At 35.2% G+C, this 26,056-nt stretch overlaps 1 protein-coding gene across 1 annotated transcript in view; it reads left to right on the plus strand.

Annotated features, from left to right (window-relative positions):
- The window catches only part of Zasp52 (Z band alternatively spliced PDZ-motif protein 52), a 37,026-nt gene that overhangs the window by 10,326 nt on the left and 644 nt on the right, over positions 1-26,056 (plus strand). The window contains exons 2-15 of the mRNA XM_090107046.1: positions 515-619; positions 12,008-12,159; positions 12,921-13,095; positions 13,500-13,630; positions 13,733-13,824; positions 14,739-15,015; positions 15,920-16,108; positions 16,291-16,381; positions 18,818-18,977; positions 20,773-21,490; positions 22,577-23,578; positions 25,154-25,340; positions 25,428-25,548; positions 25,643-25,758. Of these exons, the coding sequence (XP_089963172.1) occupies positions 515-619; positions 12,008-12,159; positions 12,921-13,095; positions 13,500-13,630; positions 13,733-13,824; positions 14,739-15,015; positions 15,920-16,108; positions 16,291-16,381; positions 18,818-18,977; positions 20,773-21,490; positions 22,577-23,578; positions 25,154-25,340; positions 25,428-25,548; positions 25,643-25,758 (3,516 nt within the window). The remainder of the gene's footprint in view (positions 1-514; positions 620-12,007; positions 12,160-12,920; positions 13,096-13,499; positions 13,631-13,732; positions 13,825-14,738; positions 15,016-15,919; positions 16,109-16,290; positions 16,382-18,817; positions 18,978-20,772; positions 21,491-22,576; positions 23,579-25,153; positions 25,341-25,427; positions 25,549-25,642; positions 25,759-26,056) is intronic.

Here is a 26,056-nt window from a genome sequence, read left to right on the forward strand (position 1 = left end):
CTATCCAATTTACATAAGTATACAAAATTTCAGCTCAATCGGTTACCGGGAAGTGAATTAAAGTTACTTGCTACATTTCAATGAAGTCATCGAGTACAGACAAAAATGCTCATAAAATAAAAACTACTGGGTTTATCCGAATAAAATTTTTATGGGACCAATTCGACACCATCCCGCATCGAACAAAAAAAGAATCACGTAAATCGGTTAAGAAACCTAGGAGTAATCGGTGTACATACATCCAAAAAAAAAAAAAAAAAAAATTATACCGGCCGAATTGATAACCTCCTCGTTTTTTTGGAAGTCGGTTTAAAAACGGTTTTCTATTGTTTTGTAAATTTTCTTTGCATCTAAATGGGTCTTAAGTCTTAACTTACATTACAGCATTAAACCATTTAAAAATTCGCATCGATTCCGAGAGATTTTATTTTTAAATTCGATGTAAGGGTGAAATGGTAAAATACTTAAAAATTTAAATACATACATAAATATTTATGAAATGTTATGCTTTCAGATGGCACAGTTAATATCTGTGCGTTTGAACAAGTCCGATCAGCAGCCACTTGGCTTCAGGCTGCAAGGCGGCAAGGACTTCGGAACGCCTCTCGTCGTACAAAAGGTAAACTAAACAATTCACATTATTTTCATAAGATGATAAGAGCAAATTGAATAAAGATGAAGGAGAATCAGGTTATTCTTAGTTTCAATGTAGAGGCAACTACAAGAATATCTAGCATTTACAATAGTTGTTATGCACAATTTATAAATGTATAATTTAATTATGTGATAGTAATTTCCAAAGTAACTCTGCTAATGTATATTCATTCGCCCACACGCGGCTATCGACCGATCGAAGCGTCGAGACGACATAAAAGCAGACACCTCATATTAGGTTTAATGTGTTATATTATCAAAAGAAACACCACAGTAATTCTTGGAACTAAACGTTATGCATTTACAATAAACACATTACTCATAATTGAAAATAATTCAATTATATACAGATAAAAGAAGGAAAATTAACGTAACTAAGTTCCAAGTTTAGTTCTTTAATTTTATATTCATAGCTTAGCCACGGTTTAGATTTTTCCCAAAAGAGACTTATTTTATTTAACTTATGTGGGTGCCTAAAATCCGTTACAAGCGATAGCACACTATCTATTGAGTATTGTGTTTTTTATGTGATAGAAACCGTTTTGTTTAAACATTTGTCACGTTTTATCAACTTCCAGTTACTATTTAAGTGGGTGATTAGTTATCCAAAGGAGCTTTTACCACTCATTAACTGTTAGGTGACCTCGTTGATGTTGTTGCATCACTTGTACTAAATCAAGGCAAGGTTGTTATGTCTAGAATTTTTAATATTAATTGTTTTAAATCTTTGCATTTAACTACTACAGTAATAACTATAGGTGATTATCATCAATCAAAGTTTAAATTTTAAATTTCCACATGCTAATAAATTCAGTCACAATTTTCAACAGATACTAAAAAATAAAAATCATTGATTCAGCTAAAATTAATTATGAACCGATGTGATAAATAGATGAGAACCTTATTGAATTCGTTCATGTCAGCCTTGCATAACACGCAATAAATTATTTATCTTCCATCTTAATTCATGAATAACGGCCTATTTGGCGCAGTTAGCGAGTAGCGACTGATCATACAGGTTTATATAAGAAGTAAGAACTGCGAACACGGCGTTGATTGAGAGTATGTCGATTAATATTATTAAGATAAATGTTTGTGTTCGCTGCAGTTCAGAGAGCCCGTGTATAGTTGTTGCGTAAAATATAAATCAACCTATAGGTAGAATTATTATTATGTCTCTCTCCATAATACACGGGTACCACCAGAAGGAAGATACCCGGTCCTTTGGAAGGCTTACGTGGGGACACAGGTCCAACACGCAGAGGCCCTTTAGAGAATTTAATGTGTTGTGGGACACCAGCCGCAGCCTGCCCATGACTGCACTATAGAGATACAGCCCTGGGCAGTCCGCGGCCAATGTAGGACTATTGCAGAAAAATGGAAATGAACAAAACTGGGTTATGGAAGGGGGTGTTAGATGGACTGGTATACTGGTTCTATGGGGACTATGGACGTCTGCCTTTTCAATATTAAAAATTGAAAATAATGGCAGACGGTGACTCGCCAGTTCGGTCGATGGGCTCCCAAAAAGGTTACCGAGAATGGCAACAAGGGGGCAACATCAGCTGAACGGCTAGGGGTGTAGAGAGGTGCGGCACCGGTTTCACCATCGCGGGCCCGCAGGCCCGGAGCGGGTTTCCCCGCTATTACGCCATTAGACACTTCCACCCCCGAGCATATAGCTCTGGCGGCTCCACTCTGGACGGCCAACAAAGGCAAGCCAGAGGTGGGGGATCCTGAACCTCGTCATTGTTCACTCCGAACTGCCACTGGGACAGTCCAGAGGTGAGGACAGGGACCTCCCCCGGGAGCGCTCGGTTCCCGCGGGGTCGCTACTCCCCGACACCTCGCCACAAGGTGCCCTGCGGGGTGACTGACTGCACGGTTGGGATATCTATTGTAGATATGCCAACCGGGGGCGATGGGGTCGTCACATCCCTACGCCTGAATTATTATTATTATTATTATTTTCTACTATGTATACCTCTATGGCTCTATATTGTAAAGCTGAAGACTGAAGAGTGAACTGAGTTTGTCTGCTTGAACGCGCTATACTCACGAACTACAGGACAGATTTTCAAAAATTCTTGCACCTTGATTTGTAGGTACGTGATCCCTGAGCTATAAGCTTATTCTAAACGTTATTTAAATCGTAACAGTATATCAATAATAATCCAGAATTGGCATATTTCAATGTTATATAAATTTATAAAGAATAGAAAAAATTCGATCACGAGGCGGGACTCGAACCCGCATCCTTCGCGCCATTCCGGGGCGGATGCCTGACCAACTCAGCCACTCGTGACCCGCCAGAGCAATCGAATTTATTCTATTCTTTCAGTTTTATGTGTCTGAAGGGACACACCGCGCGCCATCTATTGAGATGATTAACAACCATTTCAACCAATATGAAGCACTTTTCAGTGAATACAATATTGTAACGATGGAACACGACCTTTTTTGTTGAATTTATATTTTTTGGTTTTATGGCATTCAAATGCTTTATAAATATAAATTTATAAAGAATAGAAAAAATTCGATCACGAGGCGGGACTCGAACCCGCATCCTTCGCGCCATTCCGGGGCGGATGCCTGACCAACTCAGCCACTCGTGACCCGCCAGAGCAATCGAATTTATTCTATTCTTTCAGTTTTATGTGTCTGAAGGGACACACCGCGCGCCATCTATTGAGATGATTAACAACCATTTCAACCAATATGAAGCACTTTTCAGTGAATACAATATTGTAACGATGGAACACGACCTTTTTTGTTGAATTTATATTTTTTGGTTTTATGGCATTCAAATGCTTTATAAATATAAATTTATAAAGAATAGAAAAAATTCGATCACGAGGCGGGACTCGAACCCGCATCCTTCGCGCCATTCCGGGGCGGATGCCTGACCAACTCAGCCACTCGTGACCCGCCAGAGCAATCGAATTTATTCTATTCTTTCAGTTTTATGTGTCTGAAGGGACACACCGCGCGCCATCTATTGAGATGATTAACAACCATTTCAACCAATATGAAGCACTTTTCAGTGAATACAATATTGTAACGATGGAACACGACCTTTTTTGTTGAATTTATATTTTTTGGTTTTATGGCATTCAAATGCTTTATAAATATAAATTTATAAAGAATAGAAAAAATTCGATCACGAGGCGGGACTCGAACCCGCATCCTTCGCGCCATTCCGGGGCGGATGCCTGACCAACTCAGCCACTCGTGACCCGCCAGAGCAATCGAATTTATTCTATTCTTTCAGTTTTATGTGTCTGAAGGGACACACCGCGCGCCATCTATTGAGATGATTAACAACCATTTCAACCAATATGAAGCACTTTTCAGTGAATACAATATTGTAACGATGGAACACGACCTTTTTTGTTGAATTTATATTTTTTGGTTTTATGGCATTCAAATGCTTTATAAATATAAATTTATAAAGAATAGAAAAAATTCGATCACGAGGCGGGACTCGAACCCGCATCCTTCGCGCCATTCCGGGGCGGATGCCTGACCAACTCAGCCACTCGTGACCCGCCAGAGCAATCGAATTTTTTCTATTCTTTATAAATTTATATTTATAAAGCATTTGAATGCCATAAAACCAAAAAATATAAATATTTCAATGTTGTTTTTTTTTTACATAAGGAATAGGTAGACTTCCATGAATTGGATTAAATAATAGGAATGCCTGATATAATATGGCAAAAATATTTATTCTCGTTCATTTGTCTAGTTACTGCTTATAGTAGTCGTGAAATTTTATTGAAATTAAATTTTCTTGAATAAAAAAAAAGTAGGTAAAGTTTTACAGTATTTATCAGACACTAGATACATCAGAGTAAAATGAAGGTTGAAGGAAAGTTTCTCTAGAAAACTATTTTAAAGAGGAAGCAATACAACCCAGTGAACATCTTATAAACATTCTACCAAAAATAAAACTGACATCTGGTAGGTAGCGCAATAAATTCTTTAAAAATGGAGAAAGGTGCACCGAATAACGTGCTTGCAGATTCAGCGAATATTTAAGATGATGAGCAAATTACTAAGAGGCAGGTCGTTTACATGTTAAAGTACTTGTACAGTTAAGTTCATATACCCAACATACAAGCTACTCGAGAAAATAAAACAATTTAAATATTCATGCATGAACAATGGATATGTTCCATGGAACTTTTTCAAGATTCCAGTAAGATTCTGTATTCTGTTTGATATGAGAAAGAAAATAAATTACTCTGTGATCGTATATCTGACTTCCCACTCCCACACTTAGAAGTATTCTATTCAGAAAAATCTATTACCGTTCGGATCTATACACACTTAAAATTGATTGAAAAAAGAAGTGATTTATTATTTTTAAATGACAACATCTCCATTAATTTAACAGCGCACATAACAAATATGAACGTGTTCAAATTAGCATATTTGAATGTGTTAAGACACTCTACAAATACTCTCTTTAGATTTTTTGTGTGGCATACAAAACATTATAAATGAGCGTCGTATGTTGGTTTATTGTACTCGTCGTGTACATATTGTAAATTATAATATATCATTATGTTACTTATCGGAACCTAATTCTCGAGAACCACACTGACATCAATCGCGATGTTAAGAATGTTAAACTATTTAAAAGTAATGATGATGATCCGAAGTAGCGGTACTTTCGCATGCCTTGTTACTTATACTCACATTAAGCATTGATGGGATATTTTATCCTTTCTGACAGTTCAATGAACTGTTAATTCCCGGATCTGCATGGTTGTGCCTAATCATAACGAAACCGCTTTGTTTATTTAATGTTATAAGTGTACTAAATGGAGCGGTTGGTAACGTGTTCGTTTTTATCTCTGATGAATGGCTTGGATAGATGCGTGGGTGTCTGCTGCAAAAAATAGAGTAAGGATTAAGATTTAATCTTGTCCAAGTCACAATTCAAACATTGATTATGTGAATTTCTTTGCATAAGTATAATTTGTACCTATCGGCAGAAGTAATTGCATGAAAAAAATTGTTTCACTATTCCTGGTTCTACCTTCCCTGATAGACAAATGTCCTACGACCTACATAGAAATTAATTATATTTATTATTAACGTATATGGAGCAATAAAACGTGTTTCTCTATTTAAAATGAAGGAAATCGAGAGTAGTTGTTAAGTCATAAGGAAAATTGCTAGTTTATCCTATCCTCCTAGACGTCGGGACAGGTCCTTTAATCGAAGCAGGTTTAGCACCGCGATGCATTCCTGTGCTACCTATCCGTTGTATTTTACTTTCTCTTGTAAATAAAACAAACACAACACAAACACAAACTCCATAAAATTATTTGTTTTCCGTTGATTGTATGGAAAAATATACGAAAAGCTCTACAAAAATTATGCTTTAGGATTTCGAGGACATATTGTATAATTTATTTAAACACATTATTTAATTTTATAGTATCAAGTGTGTTAACTTTTCGTTGTAACTGATATTTATTGTTAGCTTTTAATAACATTTTCGTATTTGGTCCTGGTTTTGCGGCTGACGTCGAATCACCTTACAGGATGCAAAACAATACACACTTAAGTGCATACGATATGATTTTTTTTGGTTTTGTAATGGTTCTGGAGAATGACTAATGAGTAATGACATATTAGATAATTGGATGAACACTTCGCTAACTCTTGGTAGCTAGCTATTATTACTTACCTTTTAAGCGGAATCATGTTGATGGAATTTCACTTATTTCGATGACATTTTAATGATTTTGAAATAAAAAATTGCGTCTGGCACCTATTTAACAACGAAAAAAACGTCTTGCAATAAAAAAATTATGTCTCATGGATCTATCTAAAGGCAAAAGATTAAAAATTAGGCGTTAAATAATGACTTTAAATTAAGGATATTTTCCTGTGCAGATAAGATGCGCACTAATAAACGCAACCACTGCGACCAGCCAGACAGCCCGGACTCTAACCGAAATAGCAAGACTCAAGAGGAACAGTATATCAAAGAACCAACTATACTAAAATGCTCTCTTGTCAACGTTGGTAGCTCCTATACGATCTGACAATATAAATATTTTGAGTAAAATAATGATATAATATGAAAAGACCACATTCATAGCAAAACAACACCATAAATGGGTAAAATTGCTCCAAATATGTATGTATCATTCAGTACAAAGAAATTAAATGATTTCATCAGAGACTAAAACCACAGACTAATAATAATATACTACGTATACACTAAAACTAGGATGTGTGAGCTACCAATTTTACTGTTTATAATTATTTCGTTATGGTAAGCCTAGAGTTGGAGAGTTTTGTTGCATAACTGGTCGGGTTTTGTAGATTCGGACTTCGAACACAATCTGAGTCACGTACTGGCAGGGATTTGTTTTGAAATTAGAACACCGTGCGGCGACAGCGTTCTGTGGATTATCGCCATTGGTATTTTCATTTGTTTTTTTAATCATCGAAGGTTTAGATATCATAGCCTTTTCTATTTTACTTTAGTGGATTGGTAAATAATTTTTCTTGGCCATTTTAAAACAAACTAAACGAAAAGGACTAGGTATCTACTTAAGCATTAATTTTGTTGTTATTTCCTTATTACCGATTGACTAACAGGAAATATTTTACGGTTGCATTAATCTTAAATCACATTATTTTAAAAAGGTTTTGAAGTCGGAAGATGGCCTCAGGAAATTGTATAAGGTATACTTAAACTATAAAGTCATCTAATGTGGAGTTCTTTTATTTTTCTTTATGTGTTGTTAAACGAATATGCTGACATATCTATTTATATTTTACACATAAAATATTAGGTAATATCCTATAAACATTTAAATACTTACCTATTTGTAAATAGCATTTCTGCAATGGTTATTTAAATGCCCAATAGTAGAATAACAATTTAGATTAAAGATTCAAGGTTTACAATTTGCATCTTAATATTTTTTATGAAATTTCTTGACCATAAAGAAATTTGGAAATCTTTTAAAAATTTTACTTACTAGATTTCCGCCCGCGGCTTCGCCCGCGTTTTCAAAGGAAAACCCGCGTAGTTCCCGTTCCCGTGGGATTTCCGGGATAAAACCTATCCTATGTGTTAATCCAAGTTACCCTCTATATGTGTGCTAAATTTCATTGTAATCGGTTCAGTAGTTTTTACGTGAAAGAGTTACAAACATCCATACATCCATACATCCATACCTACAAACTTTCGCCTTTATAATAGTATTATGATTATGATTATGATAAGTTATAACTATTATTTTATGAAAGCTTGGTAAATTTTTATTTAATAGTTTTTTATTAGTTATTACACTAAATGACAATGACCTAACTTTAGTTCTTACAGGCTATAACAGCTGTGTTATTGTTACTGGTCATACCTAGGCTAAATAAGGCAACGCGTGTGCTCAGGCGTTATATTTTGAAAGAAATAAACAATAAAGAAAATATAATATGGTATGACCTCGCACGGCGGGCGGGACTGCATTAATCTCCAGTTCTTGTATTTCTGCTGCCATATATGGCATGCGCGTGCTCAGAGCCACTAAGGGCATTGCCATAGAATAACACATGAAACGCGACACTTTATATGAGAATTTAAATTAAACTTAGGTAACTCTCAATCCATTATGAAGATGGTTATTATCACAAGTAGGGTAACGAATGATTGAATATGTAAATTGATTAACAATGGAAGGACAAACTTATTTAAAACCGTGGTAAAATGGCAGCAATTAATTATTTATGAAACGTAAATTGTTATCTGCATCACGACCGATGAGTCAAAGCTCGCGCGTCCGAGAACATTGATTCGCTTCTCTAGGTCATTAGAATGACTCTTAAATGAATTAATTTGAGAATCATGATTTGTACAACAGACTGAACTTTTTGCATTTATGTGTTAAATTCATTATGCTTTTGTTTTTGTTTTGATGCACGAGACTAGGAATTTAGTTTATGAAACTTATTACTTTTAAGTGTTATAGTTATGTATATATAAATTATGAGTAAAATATTTGGTGATGTGGTTTATTAGTTTATTAATAAACATATTCCAAATATTTTACTCATAATTTCATCCATAAGAGTTAATTCAAACTCTCTGTATATTTAACTCAGTAGTCTTTGACAAAATTAACGTACAGGGTCAATATCAATGGCTGGAAAAACTTGGGTTATTTAAAATTTTTACTTGCACCTGATACTTGGGTGGGGTTTCGAATAAAAGTATGACATAGAGACAGCCAGGCTTTAGTTCAACGATAACCTGTATTGTTGTAGGTACAATACTTACATGTCAATCATTACCTATTTACGAGTTCGCCAAAACTGTATTCTGTGTTTAACGGTTTTAAAGTGAGTGTGCATTATTTTGAATTGTCTCGTGTGCTTAAATAAATGTTGCTTTAAAGTTTAAACAGTTATAAAGATACATCAACTTAAATCTTAATTAAGGTTATCCTACGGAAATAATAAGTAATAATTATGTATTTAAAAAAATCCTTCGAGGTTCTCGGTGTAAAGCTTCACTTAACGTCTAACCTTGATAGCATAAAACTTAAAATGACAAATTGTTAAAACATTGATGTTAAAATTTTTAACTTTTTTCCTAACCCGTTATAAAACTGCAGTGGATTAATGCGGGTATTTAACAATTTAACAATAGCTATTATACGTTTAATACTTATTAATATTTTAGCTGCATATTTAAATCTGCTGACTTAGATGGTTTTGTTTGAATATTATGGGTACTTTTAAAAATGAACACACGTGCAATGAAGAGCAGACGGTTGGCTGGTTCTCGTGACGTCACTGGCGTTTCCTTCCGCGCCCTCCCCACATTCCAGACTTCATTGCATTCTTGCAAAAAATACTTGTTTAGCCTAGAATATAACCGGTCCACGTACCCTAGACTTCGTTATTAAACCAAGGCGATTTAATTTTTTAAGCGATTACGCGAACCTTCGTAATATTCTGAGCTCATACTTTTTTAATACCTTCCTATACCGTAGTTAATGCAGTAAATTATTATGTAGAGACGGTGAACTTGTTATTCTTATTGGAAACGATTCCATTTGCTTATTGGTTTATTTACAATTTGATAAAGTAAGCAATATCAGCTGTTTGTTATATAAATATTAGTTATGGATAATGCGCACCGCGACGGTAAAAATAATAAATAATTTGGAAAATCCAAAAGTGCACGCCTCATAATTTTTTTTAATAAATATTTATTAATTATTATTTTTGTTTATTTAATAACAATTAAACCACATCGAATCAGACCCTGAAAAATGAAAGGGTTCTATTCCTGAGCATACTCAAGCGTAAGAGAAAAAAAAAGACTCGATTAGTAAAGTATTTCGGTCGCTATCGTGTTAACAAGAAAAAGGATCCGCACATACAGACACACGGACGTCCAAGACAGAACTTTTTTAAACTGTTTTTTAACTAGTTTAAATAACAAAAATGACATCAAAAATATCATGAACGTTAAAAATAGTGTTTTTTCTTAATATGTGTGTGTATGTATTATCTTACAAGTGCAATGTATGATACATAAAGACATTTTAAGTTTGAAAAATCAGATGTTTTGCGCGAAGTGACAGTAGTACCCACCTCAACGCTTCGCTTATGAGGCGTGCAATATAATATTTTGAGAACTTTTTAAAAGATATAAAAACGCAAAGAATTCCATGTATTTGAAAAGCAGCTGCGGCGGTCGAGGGACCACTTTAGGACTTTTACCTACATTTAAAATGTCACATATCAATATTCGTTACATATGAAAAAATAAATGAAATAATATTGTGTTCTGTCAAAAAAGGTCAAACGGTAACTAATTGTTTTTTGCACGCCTCATAAGCGAAGCGTTGAGGTGGGTACTACTGTCACTTCGCGCAAAACATCTGATTTTTCAAACTTAAAATGTCTTTATGTATCATATTACATTGCACTTTTAAGATAATACATACACACACATATTAAGAAAAAACACTATTTTTAACGTTCATGATATTTTTGATGTCATTTTTGTTATTGAAACTAGTTAAAAACAGTTTAAAAAAGTTCTGTCTTGGACGTCCGTGTGTCTGTATGTGCGGATCCTTTTTCTTGTTAACACGATAGCGACCGAAATACTTTACTAATCGAGTCTTTTTTTTTCTCTTACGCTTGAGTATGCTCAGGAATAGAACCCTTTCATTTTTCAGGGTCTGATTCGATGTGGTTTAATTGTTATTAAATAAACAAAAATAATAGATAATTAATAAATAATTATTAAAAAAAAATTATGAGGCGTGCACTTTTGGATTTTCCAAATTATTTTTTTATAATAGTGAGAAGGAGAATAGAGCAGGTGTGTAATGGATGTTCGTATGACCAATAAAACATCCATTAATATGACCGTACACGGTTCATGGTGGTATTTCGTAGGTTGTTTTTAGTAGTTGGCTTGAATTCATTCTATGCTCTCTAAATATATTTTATGTGAATAAATAATTTAAATATAAAGTGATGATAACAGAAAAAAAATTACAAAATGATTTAAAGTAGCTAACTATATAATATATGTATATACATATAAAGTTATAAACATTAAACATTGAGACTTCAGACAGTAATTCATAAATAAGGATTTATTGGTTAATGAAATTACACTCATTTTGTATTCATTGATATTGCGTAAAGATTAGACAATGACTATAAATATATATTTTTATCAAATTGTATTTGTTGTGTTGTAATTAAGTTACGGACTTAATAATATATACAACTAGGTACGTACATATTTAGTTTGATAAGCCAGCTTTTGCTGCTATCTACCATATGGTATGTTTATATAAGTAACGTTCAATGTTAAGGACCATATCAAAAGAAGTTTGTCCTCGTTTAGTTATTATACGGTTAAACTACATCCATTAAACATTTAGATAATGTATATTTAGGTGTTAGTCTTGAGATACTCAAAACCTACCAAGGTATTGAACCTTGACTTCGTTTATTTTAGGTCTAGGTAGAGTGTGGTTATCACAATAAATAAGTATAACACTAACCTAAACTTGACTGACCTAGTGAGACCTACGTAGGGTGAAACAAAACACGATGACGAACACGAAACAAAACATGATTAATTTATACTTAAAATATCTAAGTATTAAGTTATAATTAAGTTCTTAGGTTTCTTAGCTAATTACATTCTTAGGTACTTAAGATAGGTAATATTTTATAACAAGCATCTTTAAAGTATCTACAGATGTCACATAATCTGCAGCCTCCAAGACTGTAACATCTAATATGACTATTATTGCTATTCTAAAATAACTTATTATTCTTTCAGGTTAACGGTGGTAGCGCAGCTGAACGCGCGGGGCTGCAGGCTGGCGATGCACTGATTCGTGTGAACAACACTGAAGTATACGCTCTGCGTCATCAGGAAGCACAGGACGCAATCAGAGCAGCTGGCCCCATGCTGGAACTCACTGTACAACGGTAGGTAAAGCTTTTGTGACGTCCAATGGGCAGAGACTAACTGTTTGTACAATAACTTTAGGTAACTATTATGAGTGGCCACGCTTAGATAAATTGCGACCACGACATATTTCGATTCCGCGATGCAGGTATTGGCAGCATAAAAAGAATAATTACAAAAACAGTTAATTCAATTCAACGGCATTTGGATGTAATTTAAATAATCATGCAAATTACTTAGGTACATAAAAGATTAATTTTAATAAGAAGTTATGATGATTAGAAACAATATATTTCAATGTCGGCATAAAAAAGGTAATTGCGGTTGTTCCAACCTTCTGAAGGCGGCGCCCAGCTTCCGCCGCATTGCATTAAATAACGATATTGACATTCAAGATGCATTCTTGTTTATTGACTTGAATGCTACTTATATGGTAGCCAGCTGCTTATCTTCATTATGCAAGCCACTTGCGTAATGGAAGACTTGCAAAAAACATTGTCTTACTATTACCTAAGTTATAAATAGGTTTAGAAGATATGGTGCTCTACAAAATTGATATTGTAAAAAAAATAAAAATTTTGAATTATTATATTACTTAATCATTATTCTTGTCATCTTTGATCTTTCATTATAGTTATATTTTTCATTATTTTCTTAATTATCCAGAAACAAAAATCATAACATAAGTGATAAAATTGTACCGCGCACCAAAAAAAGACAAACAAACAAACACACTTTCGAATTTAGTGAGGATAATATAGATTTGCCTGTAACATTGCAGCGGTGGTGGCACCTGGAAGCCATCAGTGACTCCGACGGGCAGTCTGCCGAGGCCGGGCACTCGACCGCTGGGCGCCAACCCGACGCCCGTCACCAACACATCACTCAAAGCAAACCAACAGACTTCCCGCGCTTTTGGTTCTGGACACAACAACGTCGCCAAACCTTTTGGTTACGTAAGTATTAGTTATTGTCATTATCATAATTTTCATCATAATCATTAGTTATTATAAGCCAGCTAAAGTTAGATTTTGTCCGCGTTTTATGAGAACCTACCTCTCAGATCAAGAGAGAATCAGATTTCTGCCACTGTAGGTTACGTTATAATTCGTCAATAAATTCAGGCATAATATAGGGGCTACAAACAATAAGTTATTTTTATATTTCATAGATTTTTAATGAAAGATGACCAACGATAAATTCGCTGAAAATATATTAGAAAATATAAAAATGTGTAGGACTTGTAGATTTGTAATATGTCACGGTTTTCCCTGCTGCATGATAATAGATTGCTTTTATTTACGTGCCTGTCTAGAAACTCACGAAAGCTTTGATTTATAACAGCTTATTTATTTTTAAGATGAACGGCACTGACTCCGTAAAAGGCATCGTGAACAAGCAATACAATACGCCTGTCAACATGTACAGTGACAAAACCATTGCCGAAACTCTATCTGCCCAAACTGAAGTTTTGGCTGGAGGCGTACTCGGGTAAGTGCTTCGTCCATAAATAAATTACAGAAATAATAAAGTTTGATAGAATAAATAAAATTATATCTGATCCACACATAATCTGATTTTTAATCATGACAGAGTCAACTTCAAGAAAAACGAGAAAACCTATGATGCCGAGAAAAGCGCTGTATTCAAAGTTCTGCAAGAAGAACAAAACGACCCTGAACCAGGTAAAATGGCAATAACATAAATAAAGTCGAAAATAATTGAAAGTAAGTTCACCAAAGATATATGGAATTCTTTGGTAGAAGGATATGCATACATTTGCTTGGATTGCGACTGTCATGTGAATGAATGAATATGCATATAAAGTGAAAGCAATCAAAAACAAAGGGGGATCGGTAATTATTTTTAAAATCTACTTACTTCTAAAAGTTTACTTATACCACACTTATACGCGGGTATTCAGTCCTCTATGTATATAACTTTAATAAGATTAAAATCATAAAATGATCTCCAAGATAAATAAATTAAACTATGTATTTTCATTGAAAAATTGGGGATTAATTTATTTATTTGAGTGAGTAGATATTATAGTTCATAAACGAATTGGCAATGATTAATAAGAATCAAAATTGATAAAAAGCTGAAGCGCCGTCCGCTCCGACGACGCCCGCGCCAGTGAGCGGCCTGCGGCACGTCACCGCGCCCGTCACCAAGCCCGACGCGCCGCTCAACAACACGGGCGGCCTGCCGGTCGGACAGAACATTTGTGAGGATTGCGAACGCCTCATAACGTGAGTCGAACGGTCATCGTTCGACACGGTCGCAAACGTTTCTATGCATTCCAGCTCTAGGGCTCTTTTCGGCATCCTGTCAAAATCTTTAAAAATATTTTTTGTTTTTTCGACTTATGTCGTTGTTAATCGCTCGCCTGGCGAAATCGTGCGATTAAGTGGTTCGATTGATTCCAGCTATTGTAAAAAAGGTAATAAAAATGGTAATTAATGCAATATAAATTACTAACCCGCCTTATTTAAGTCATCCCGTTTATCGACTTTTATCTTTCCGCATCAAGAGAGAAATTCTTGAGAGACTTTCGACGGCATACAAGTGTTTTTAATAGTAATTGGGGGATCAGCAGAGGCGTCCAACACGTTTTATTCACGTGCAAGCGTGACGCGTGCCGGGGCACCGGGCGGCGTGGCTCGGCCCCCGGCCCGCGCCGTGCGGCCCAGCGCCGTGCCCGCGGGCCTGGCGCCCGAGCCGCCGCACCGGCCCAGCATCCCCGTCGGCTGCCACCAGGTGTTGCCGGACGGCCGGATAGCCCTGGGAGTACCGGCGCACCCGCAACCGCTCCCCGACGATCTGCCCGTCGTCCACGACCCGCCGTACTGCTCCGAGTGTAACGCCCAGATAGTGTAAGATGAGCCCGGAATGCCTGAAGTTTTTGCGCCCGTGTCGAACTGTGCATTAGTTTAAATGTGGTACCGTAGTCGTGCCTTTTATACACAGAGCGTTAGTCTAATAATGAACGTTTATTAAATACTCGATATTTAATACTCGAATAATGTAATAATATTTATGAATACAAAAATCTTTGTATCAAAGGCATTATTGTAATATATGTTGGTATGGCGGCCTCTTTCCGTTCCGTGGAATGAACTACGTGGAACTACGCTAAAGATGCCGTGGACCGAAATAACTCGATCACCTTACTCATTTATCGTCACGATCGCGATATCTAATGGTAGATTATCGTTAATTGCTCATTATCATATTTTATAATCATAACTCGCATATATGTGTACACAAATGATACATCATTTCAATAACTCATGTCGTCAATTCTCATGTATTCATAGTTATAAGTAGTAATATAATGTAGTATGTGCACTTGGCATGGTGTCAATAGGCTGCACCGTGTAGACGACGCGCAACTCGCCTTGTAGATTGAAGCACGTATCATATACATGAACAGCATGAAATGTTATGTAATAATCATAGTTATGCAAGGTTACTGTTTTAGTTGTAATTGTTTAGCGAAATATCACGTTAACTTGACGAGAACCATTTAAAATGGATCGCTTATAAAGCTATTCTTGCATTTTAAATAGTTTTAGTTTTAGTAGCATATTTGATGCGCTAGAAGAATATTTTGTTCGTACCCATATGAATATGAATCCACCGTCCACGCATTTAAATATTAGGTTTTAAAACTTTTTCATTACCTACATATATTTTTGACTCACGTTCTCCACTATAATTTAAAATATTTCATGAATATCGTAGGTACTACATATATTAATGTGTTTAATTCAACAGTGGTGTCTTCGTACGTATAAAGGACAAGAACTTGCACGTGGAGTGTTTCAAGTGTTCCACTTGTGGTACGTCCCTCAAGAACCAGGGCTACTACAACATAAATGGTAAACTGTACTGCGACATCCACGCCAAGCTAGTGGCTCGCCAGAACCCACCAGCCGCGAACATGGAGCCAGTTACTGTGCCACCGTAAGTATTTGTTTAATCTTAATTTTTATGATTATGAATATTAAGAGCACATAATCCCAATATCTAAGCATTTTACGTTAAAGAAAAGGTTATACTTTGCTAAAAGTTTATTGGCTAGTTCAAGCTAGTTTGATAGATTTGCAAAATTGCCGTTCTTTCATATGTATGTATTTTATTTGCAGTGGTGGTCGCATTCCGACAAACACATACACAACGCCCCTTCCTCCGTTGTCAACTGGAAATTACACCAATGGTTCTTCGTCATTATTTAGCGTGAGTTATTTAAAATTGCTTTCAACTAGATAAAAATATTTTTCTATTATTAGCCATTCGCTCATTTTACCCCAAGGTAGTTGTGCTATTTTTATCTTTATTTGTTAAGATCATAATATAAAATTAGTAACTAATAAATACCTACTCCATGTGTTTGCGAACCAGTGACGACGTTTTGGCACACACATAGCATTGCAGTTCGGGAATGTTATATTTGACCTTGATGTAGTAATCAAAATAATATCTATTATTGGTAATTGATGGATTAGTACCTATTAAACCACCAGAGGATACACACTCAGTGGACAAGTTAGGTAAACAAGTGTCGGTGATTCAAAGTTAAAATGTTTACAGTTAAGTAAAATTTTATTCTTTTATTTTTAATTAAATTATTTTGTAAATTATTTCATATACCTATTAGAAGTGCCTTTCTATTGTTTTCGTCTCTAGTAATTTTATTATAATTATTGTTTGTTAACAACGCCCAATGGTATATTATTTGATTATTTTATATATATCATAACTTTAATTCAACATAAACATAATCGTATTGTTCAAATTATAAAACCAAGGTATTGCTTGATAAACAATTTACAAAATACACAAAATGCAATAACATAGTCATTGTCAAGAATGCTACGCAACATGCAATAACATAGTCATTGTCAAGAATGCTACGCAACATAATTAATTCAGTACTAGGTACACATTGAGATACTATTACCACAGTATTACAATATTATTTCCTACAGTAAGGAATCGCCTTTGATGTCGCGCGATGCCGCCGCCAGCGTAGGTACTTACGCTGCCACACGAAAATACGCTAGGGTTGCAACAAATGGGAAATAAAACAATTGTGATTATTAATATTATAATGAAATCTTTATTCATATGTACATTCAAAATAATTGCGATTATTAAATCTGATGTAATTATTTGTTCATAAATATATAATTAGTAATTACAGATATTGCACTACTAAATATTATTTACGTGGACACTTTATTTTTGGATGTTCCTAATTGTATATTATAACATTTAAATAAGTAATGCATTCGCATTGGGATGTACAATCTGATGAGAAAATAATGAGGACAACATATACATAGCTTTGATTTTAATTCAACAGTTACAATTAATACAATCTTTCTGAAATATTGTTTCCTTCTGGGATTTCAATGTAGATTAACATCCGTAAACCGAACAGTTTGTGCGCGCCATAATAGAATATGTAAGTACCTATGTATAATAAAATTATTACACAAAAAATACGACTGCATCATCCTTTCGCGCTAGGTAAAGCAAACTAAGCGTGTTTGCTTTACGCGGCCCGCGTCGCCCGACCCCCGCCAGTTCCCCTCCGTTTCTCTGCACAAGTACATTCGTCGCACTACTGTAGGAAATAATGGTAATACTGTCGTGCTATTACGACGTATGGAGAAGACACCGCCTACATCACTTATGTTCCGCTCATAGGTCAAATGGCCTCACTGCACTCAGTCGCTTTAGCGCGATGGTCGCGTTCATGTTTTGTTTGTTTTAAAGCAAAAAACCAAGAAACTCATCAAATATGCCCTCGAGTGTGTTGCAATATTGCACTAATCATCGGTAATTAATTAGATAATCATTTTAAAACTTGGTTCGAGCAAAATTTTTGGCGGGCGCCATTTTGCATCATTTGTCATAGACTAAAAATTTAAGAAACGGCATTGGGTATGAAAGATTTTTAGATAGTAATATTAGATAACGTAAATTTTTATAGTGGAAAATAATCATTTTACACATTTAGAAAAGATTGTGCTGTGAATATTATTTGAAATAAGGTTAAATCATGAAAGATGAAATAAATTACCTACGTATAAATTTTATTTTTGTTACATTGATTGGTTTTAATTGAAAAGTTTTTAATTGATAAGTTTATTAATAATTTATTTACATATTACGTTAATTATATTTTTTTTGTTACATTGATTGTTCGTAATTGATAAGTAATAGGCAAAATATTTACAAAGTTTCGTCTCTATAGCGGTGAGTCGATGACATCGCTTAATCTATGACTCATATATAAGCCGCCCCCTTGGCCGCCCCGCGCCGCCGCGGTTGCAGCACAGATTTTGTTTGTGGTGTTTCCTCTATACTCACCTCTCCTCAATGGTACTACATCCGTTTTTCAACGAACCAGCTATTAACTTAGTTTTCAAGAACCACCGTTGGCAGAATCCGTCCTCACTGGGATCGGGAATTGCCATTTAAGAAAGAGAAAAAAGAACCAACGTTCACTAGTGACCTGTGACATTGATAACCACAGAAAAGACCACAGAAAATATATTATACTATAACGCGACATATTAGGTATTTAAATTCTGTGGTGACATTGTATCTAACTTAGAAAACATAAATAAACTGAGGGTATCTAATATAAAACTATTGTTGCAGCCATCGAGCAACTTGTCAGGCCCGAAGCCGTTCGGCTCGTCGATCGGCTCGGCGTACTCGCCGTCCCTGTCGCCGCGCTCCGCGCCGCTGTCGCCCGCGCGGCCCGTCGCGGCGCCCGCGCCCGCGCCCCCCGCACCCCTCTCTGCTCCCTTCGCACCGAGTAAGAGAGTCACTTTTGCTGTTTAATTCTTGTTACATTATTATGTCAACATATTATAGCACTCGAAAGGAAATCAGACCACTTGTGTTTGTAAAACCTTAAATTTAAATTGTGTATCTACTATGTACCTATATGTGCAATTGTGAATCGAATACAACCTAGATAAAAGATTAATAACGTGGTGTCACTTATTTCCTTTTGGGTTGTTTATATATTATGATAATCGAATAATAAACCAATGTTACAATAGTAATAGCCCCGTGAGGAAGTATTGTATATAAATGCGCACATAATACCGATACCCTTAGGCCGCCTGTCCATCCGCGTTTCCACCTGCAAGTAGACTTGCAAGTTGCTGTCAGACAGACTGTCGGACATTTCTTGCAGATGGAAACGCGGCCTTAGATCATTAATGATCTAAACAAGAAGGATAATATTTGACCAATCTATCTTAGGTAGATCCTAAAAATTTTGAATGGTCCTAATATTTTCACATTTTGAGTCTAGTTAATAAAAAACAAGTAGGTACTTACATAATTATATTTTTTATACCTAGTTATTTGGGTAATGGATTTATTGTTTGTTTTGCTGAAATTTATATTATGTTATTACTTTTAATTTATAGTTCTAAGGATTGGTCCGGGAGCCAGCAGCAGATTTTATGACCAAGTTCCTCTCAAGCGGTAATTAGTAAAATGCATCAAAGTATAGTATTATGAAGCCTCGTGAACGTCAGCTGGAGTTCGGTTGGGGGGAAGAGCGGTTGTAGCCTCCCGTATCAGCTGACGGTTTTTCCACCAAGATACAGCCAGCTGACATATATATTTATCCACAGTTACATATAAGCTATCATCAGGTAAATTTTTGTTTGAGAGGAAATAACGGAAAATAAATTTTTCTTTAAATTTAACTTTCATGTTCGAGACACCAGCTGACGTATAATACACCATGTTGTAACCAGCTGACTATTTTTTTTCGTTGAGATATTGGGTTAGCTACAATTTGACAAATTTTTAGCTGAGAGGAAATGAATGAATGAATGTATTTTTTTTCCTATGTGCGTGGGAGGCTACAACCGCTCACCCCCCCAACCGAGCGCCAGCTGACGTTCACGAGGCTTTATAATACTATACTCTCATGCGTCTGACGAATTATCTCTTGAGAGGAAATAGTTAACCAAATTTGCACCTGGCTCCCTAACCAGATGTACATTTAGATCTGTTATAAGAAATCATTTTGTTGAAGACCACATTGCCTTTATACTTAATTAGTTTTTTAAATTTTTCAAATTTTATTAGGTACCTACTCTAGATTTTTATTTTTGCATGATATTCTATTTTACATTTATACTAAGATAAAAAATATACGGAAATTAATCTAAAATATTATATTTAAACGCAACTGCAAATATTGGGTGTATTAAATTTGGTTTGTTTTTGACAGAGGCACCTGTTTCAATGTTTAAAGGTAATAATATAAATAGAAAGCATAAATAACAGCAACACAGCTTCATAAAGCAAACAGGTTGTAAATACAGTAAATGCGCTCTACGCGGAACGCCAATGCCAGGCACAGCACTCTAATTAATTTCACTTATGCCCATTATAGATCAAAACTTTTGAATTCTAGTCAACTGGATTAAATAACCGTCATGCTTTCGTAAGAATTATTTTCTATTTTTAAGCTTTCTTTGTACTTAAGAGAACGTAGAATTTTTCAAAATAACTAATGTATATTTTTATTATTTTTTCCCTCCCTCCATTCTTAACGTTTGCTATTGATAACACGCTAACAGCCAAAAATGTAAAAAGCATTGTGTGGCCCCCACCGAATCCTCCAGAAGACGAAACACCTTTGGCGAACTCTTCAGAAAATGTTTCTAATAAACATTTAGCAGAAACTACCTTCGTTTCCACTGAAAGTATGTCAACGAAAGCTACTGCTGAATCTAAAGTAGCAAAAGAACAACTTTCATCAGGTGACCAATTTATATCAACATCACAAGAAACAGCATTTTCTTCTTCCGTTTCATTTTCATCCGCTTCTACGTCAGCTGCTACCACAGCGTCTTCATTTTCTAAATCATCAGTACAAAGTGAACAGACTCAAATGATGCAAGAAGTATCCAATTGCACCGTCCAATCATTTTCGGAACAAGCAACATCTGAAGAAGAAAGCTATGTGCTTTACCAATCAGAAGGCCCTGGCCCAGTAACGTTCATTCCAACCATTGGTGGCATTTCACGCATGGACCAGAAATTAATGCATGATGTTACAGGTTTTGAATTAAAGCAAAATGATAATTTGAAACCATCGTCATCTGTCATGAACACAGAAATATTGCAACCAAAAGGAGGCATTGCCGATGAAGGGAAAGGAAATAAATTTGATGCTCAATCCATTCAATTTTCAAATACTCAAAACACAAGAAATCCTTTAAGCACAAACTTTACTGAAACAAACAACACTTTAATTCATTCTAAAGAAAACAAAACCCAACAAGAATCGAACACGTACTTTGATAGAAAAAAAGGTAATGATGAAATTGCAATACAGCCTACAGAATGTTCTATTAATAACGCTAATATCACAAACCCTATTAAAAATAATTCTCCTTTACAAACTTCCCATGAGGAAATGTCTTATCCGCCACTTAAAACAACTCAGCAATGCCTTTTTAGTGACCCCAATCCATGCTTAAATGAAATTCAACATTTTCAAACGAAATCTCATAACTCAACATCAGAAACATCCGTTAGTCAAACATGCGAGCAAAAAAGTAATATTTCTATATCCCAGGAACCAATGTCTTTCATAGCATCGGGTTTAAATATTTCTTGTCCAACCTTGTCGCCCATGGTAAATGCATTAACAACTATTCCAGAAAAACCATTTAAATGTATAAATAATATTTGCACAGGTAATGAGAACGATTTGAAGGAAACTGCATTATCTACATCTACTAATGCACAACTTTATTCGACAAATTATGAAAACAAAGAAATTGTAAACAGTTCCACACAGGTATTAAGTCAGTCCGATATTCAACGCCTCGATAACAAAAAGACTATCAATACGTCTATTCATTCCAATAAACACTCATCCAATAATTTCCAATCATCTTCACAAGTATCTGCATTTAGACCTGTAGGTAAATATACACACCCCCAATCGTCACATATTAACTCTAAACATTTATCAACAAATTCAGAGAATTCCGCCATTACCACTTGCATAAATACTCAAGGAATATCTTCAGTAAAATCTACTAAAAGTTACTATGAACATTTAAATAAAAATGAAATGTATTCATCGACTGCCCAATTTGGTTCAGGATTTCACCACATGAACTCTAGAATAAATGATACTAATACTTACAATTCTATTCATCAGTTTCAACAACCTGAAACATCTGAACCTATTCACGTTTCGAATAGTTGTCAAGAATCATTTATGCCAGTAGTAAATCCTGAAGATAAATTGTCAAACAATTATCATAATATATCTTCTCCTCTAGTGGTTCCCTCTCCTTTGCACCCTAAGTTGGCAGAAACAAAAGTTTCTATACAAGACACGAAAAATATAAAATTTAATAATAGTCATATTTCTACGGCTTCTCATCCTGTTTCAGATGAAAATATTTCACGAGGATCACCACCTCGAAGTCGTCCTTCGACTCCAAGCCTTATAAATAAACCTGCGCCTATAATACCACATTATCAAATGAATTTAGCTACTGTGGAACATTATGCGCCAGAAAGCCATATTTATCAACCCTCGGGTGGGGAAGGAAGCCGTACACCAACTCCAAAGCCAAGGCCTCGAACACCTTCCCAGGGTCCAACCTTCAAAGCTCAGGCTCCTCGTATAAAAGACAATGCCCCACAATCTTACTTAAATCAAAATCAGCCTTTTTCACACCAACTACCCTCAACATTTCAACAAGAGCAAAATTTAACTCAAACAAACATGCTTAGCAATGAAACAAAACATCCTTTATTAAAAGAAGAACAACGCTCAAATATTGAACGCCAATCTGAAAATTACAAAGAAGGAAATATGTCAGTAAAAAAAGATAGCATGATGAATCAGAATTATGGACAGAGACAGATGGAAACACAGAATGTTGCTGAATATGGTAACACGACGGTGCAAACAACTAGAAAAACATTCGAAGAATATGAACAAATACAGTCAGCTAAAATGATAGAAATAAAAAAAGGTGCTTCATTGTCTTCTGATTCATACCAACCTGTCGAAGCTTTAATTCGTCCATCTGCTATTAACTCTAAAAAATCTTCTTCTGCCATGAGTTTTACTCCTACTACACCAAGTTTATCTTCTAATCTTACTAATGAAAATGTGGATACCACTAGACAAACTCATAAAACAGCGTTTGAAATGAGTCCTTCTATTTCTGGTGCTAACCGTGGTCCGGTGTGTGATCCTCCCCCGTCAACAGGTTCCAGTGTAGGGGCTGCCGCTCGTGGCAAAACATTTGGCGTGTCATCGGCTCCTAAACGAGGGAGGGGAGTTTTGAACAAAGCTGTTCTACCTGGCTCTCGCGTTCCTCTTTGCGCTTCTTGCAACGGCAACATTAGGTGAATAGATGTAAAATGCGTTTATGCGTTTGATTTGTGTGTTGCATGTTTATGTAGATATAGGGATAACTGTCACTTATGAATGTGGTCTTTTACTATATTTTAGGCGTGTATTTTAAATGTTTTTTTTTTATCATAACAAGTGTTTTGCTTTTTAACGAGTGTTGTTTACATAGATGTTTTATTTTCTAACAGCTAATGAAACACAAAATATCGCCAATACACATAAAATGGAATTTAAAAGTCCAGCTGAAGAACGGTTAATAAGAAAAATGGCAAAAATGGCATTAAACGGATATGAAATTGGTATACAGAGGAAAATCAAACCCGCAGATCACATACAATCTATGGCCGATAGAATACAAGATACGATCGTCACAAACCACCCCTTAAATTCAGAAAACACATCATCTGGTGAAAACAGTCGTGATAATACACTTAAACGACCATCAGCCAAAGTAACAGACAGAGTATTTAAACAAGCAGAAATTAATCTACCGCTATTAAATGCATCAAAAGTAAACAATTCCAATGGCGAAGCTCCTCTTCCACCGCCTTTACCAACGACTCCAATTCCAGTTTTTCATAGTCATAATGCAATGAGTAATTCGATGATAACCGATGATCCTGTTTTACTTCAAATAACAAAAGATTTAACTTCTGGAGAGAAAGTTCAAAATGGAAACACGTATTTAAGCTGTGAAGATTCAAAAAAAGACAAAGTAGACAATATTTACACAAATAATTTACATCAAAGGTCCAACTACAATAAATCGGCATTTTTAAATGATTCACCTTCGTACGAAATTAACAAAAGTGACGCTAAAATTGAGTCAAACTTTTCAAACACCATGAGCAAAAGGAAAGTATTTGAAAGGAGTGATGCCATTAATGACTCAAATTTCTCAGCAGATAACAGTTATTTACAATACAAAAATAATGACACAAATATTAACATATCAGACAAAAATAATATATACAATAAAACAGGAAATAAAATTAATAACAAGATCATAAATTCTGTAGAAAATGGGAAAGAAAAATCTTCAGAAGGTACAGACGAGTCTCAAAATTTACCTAGTAATTTATATGATAATACACTTTATACTTATAAAAATACTAAAAATGAAAATGGTTTATCGAATGGACAGAGCTTAAATAACGATGAATATTTGAATCGAATTAATACTAATAAAGATAATACAGAGGAGACCGTTGTAAGACGGCGGGAAAAGAAAAATATTAAAAAAGATGACGGTAGAAGGGATTCACATATCATTGCTAGGCCATTAAGTACCATGACCTCACTTGATGTTGCCGATGGACATTACATATGTCACGTATGTGACAAAGCTATTACCAGGTAACCACATATTCATTTACATTTACATTATAATTTACAATTCTAAATATATTTGATATATAAATTATTTGGCATGGTCTTGATAGCATGGTTCATTTGTTTACTGTTACAAAATAACTGCACGATTTAATAATTTAATTTTAAATAAATATTCATTAATATTTTTGCGAAACGGGTACCATGACTAACATTTTGGATTTATTTTGTATCAGGGGTCCATTCATAACGGCTTTGGGTCGCATATGGTGTCCAGAGCACTTCATTTGCGTCAATGCTACGTGCCGTCGCCCCTTGCAAGATATCGGGTTCGTTGAAGAAAATGGTCAACTGTATTGCGAATTCTGTTTCGAACAATATATTGCACCATCGTGCGATAAGTGCCACGCTAAAATCAAAGGGGTAAGTAGGTAGTATAGAATACAGGTAAATAGGACGAAATAACTGAAGCAGAACACATGACCCTAACATTGATGTTGATTTTCCCAGGATTGTCTTAATGCTATCGGAAAACACTTCCACCCCGAGTGTTTCAGCTGCGTTTACTGCGGTAAACTTTTTGGAAATAATCCATTCTTTTTAGAAGACGGTCTACCATATTGTGAAACAGGCAAGTCAATTGGATTATAACAAACAATTGAGATTTAATAATTTGTATTTAGTATGCCCATGTTATCATATTCATAAATTTATATACATTTTAGACTGGAACGAGTTATTTACGACTAAATGTTTCGCATGCGGTTTTCCCGTGGAGGCGGGCGACAGGTGGGTCGAGGCGCTCAACAATAACTACCACAGTCAGTGCTTCAACTGCACGGTGCGTATGATGAGAGCCCTACTAAAACAATACAATATGATAAACAATAATTGGCCCCCCGAACTTTACCGTTATATTTTGTCAAACCACTTTGAAATATGAAATCAATGTTTCTATTTCTAAAACATAAAATAGTCAAAACAATGTTTTAACGTGAGATGTGCGATTCCTGTTATGAAAAATATCTCCCTTCTATATTCCGCGATGTTCCTTATGGATATTTTTGTTTAATGAATAACTTACACTTTTCATTCATTTATTCAAAAATCGAAGGGTTTTATTGAGGTAAACATGCTCT

This window comes from Colias eurytheme, chromosome 11 (genome assembly GCF_061535395.1).
Source record: "Colias eurytheme isolate Ceu_HAF_F1 chromosome 11, ilColEury1 Martin Lab GWU primary, whole genome shotgun sequence".
Lineage (NCBI taxonomy): Eukaryota > Metazoa > Arthropoda > Insecta > Lepidoptera > Pieridae > Colias > Colias eurytheme.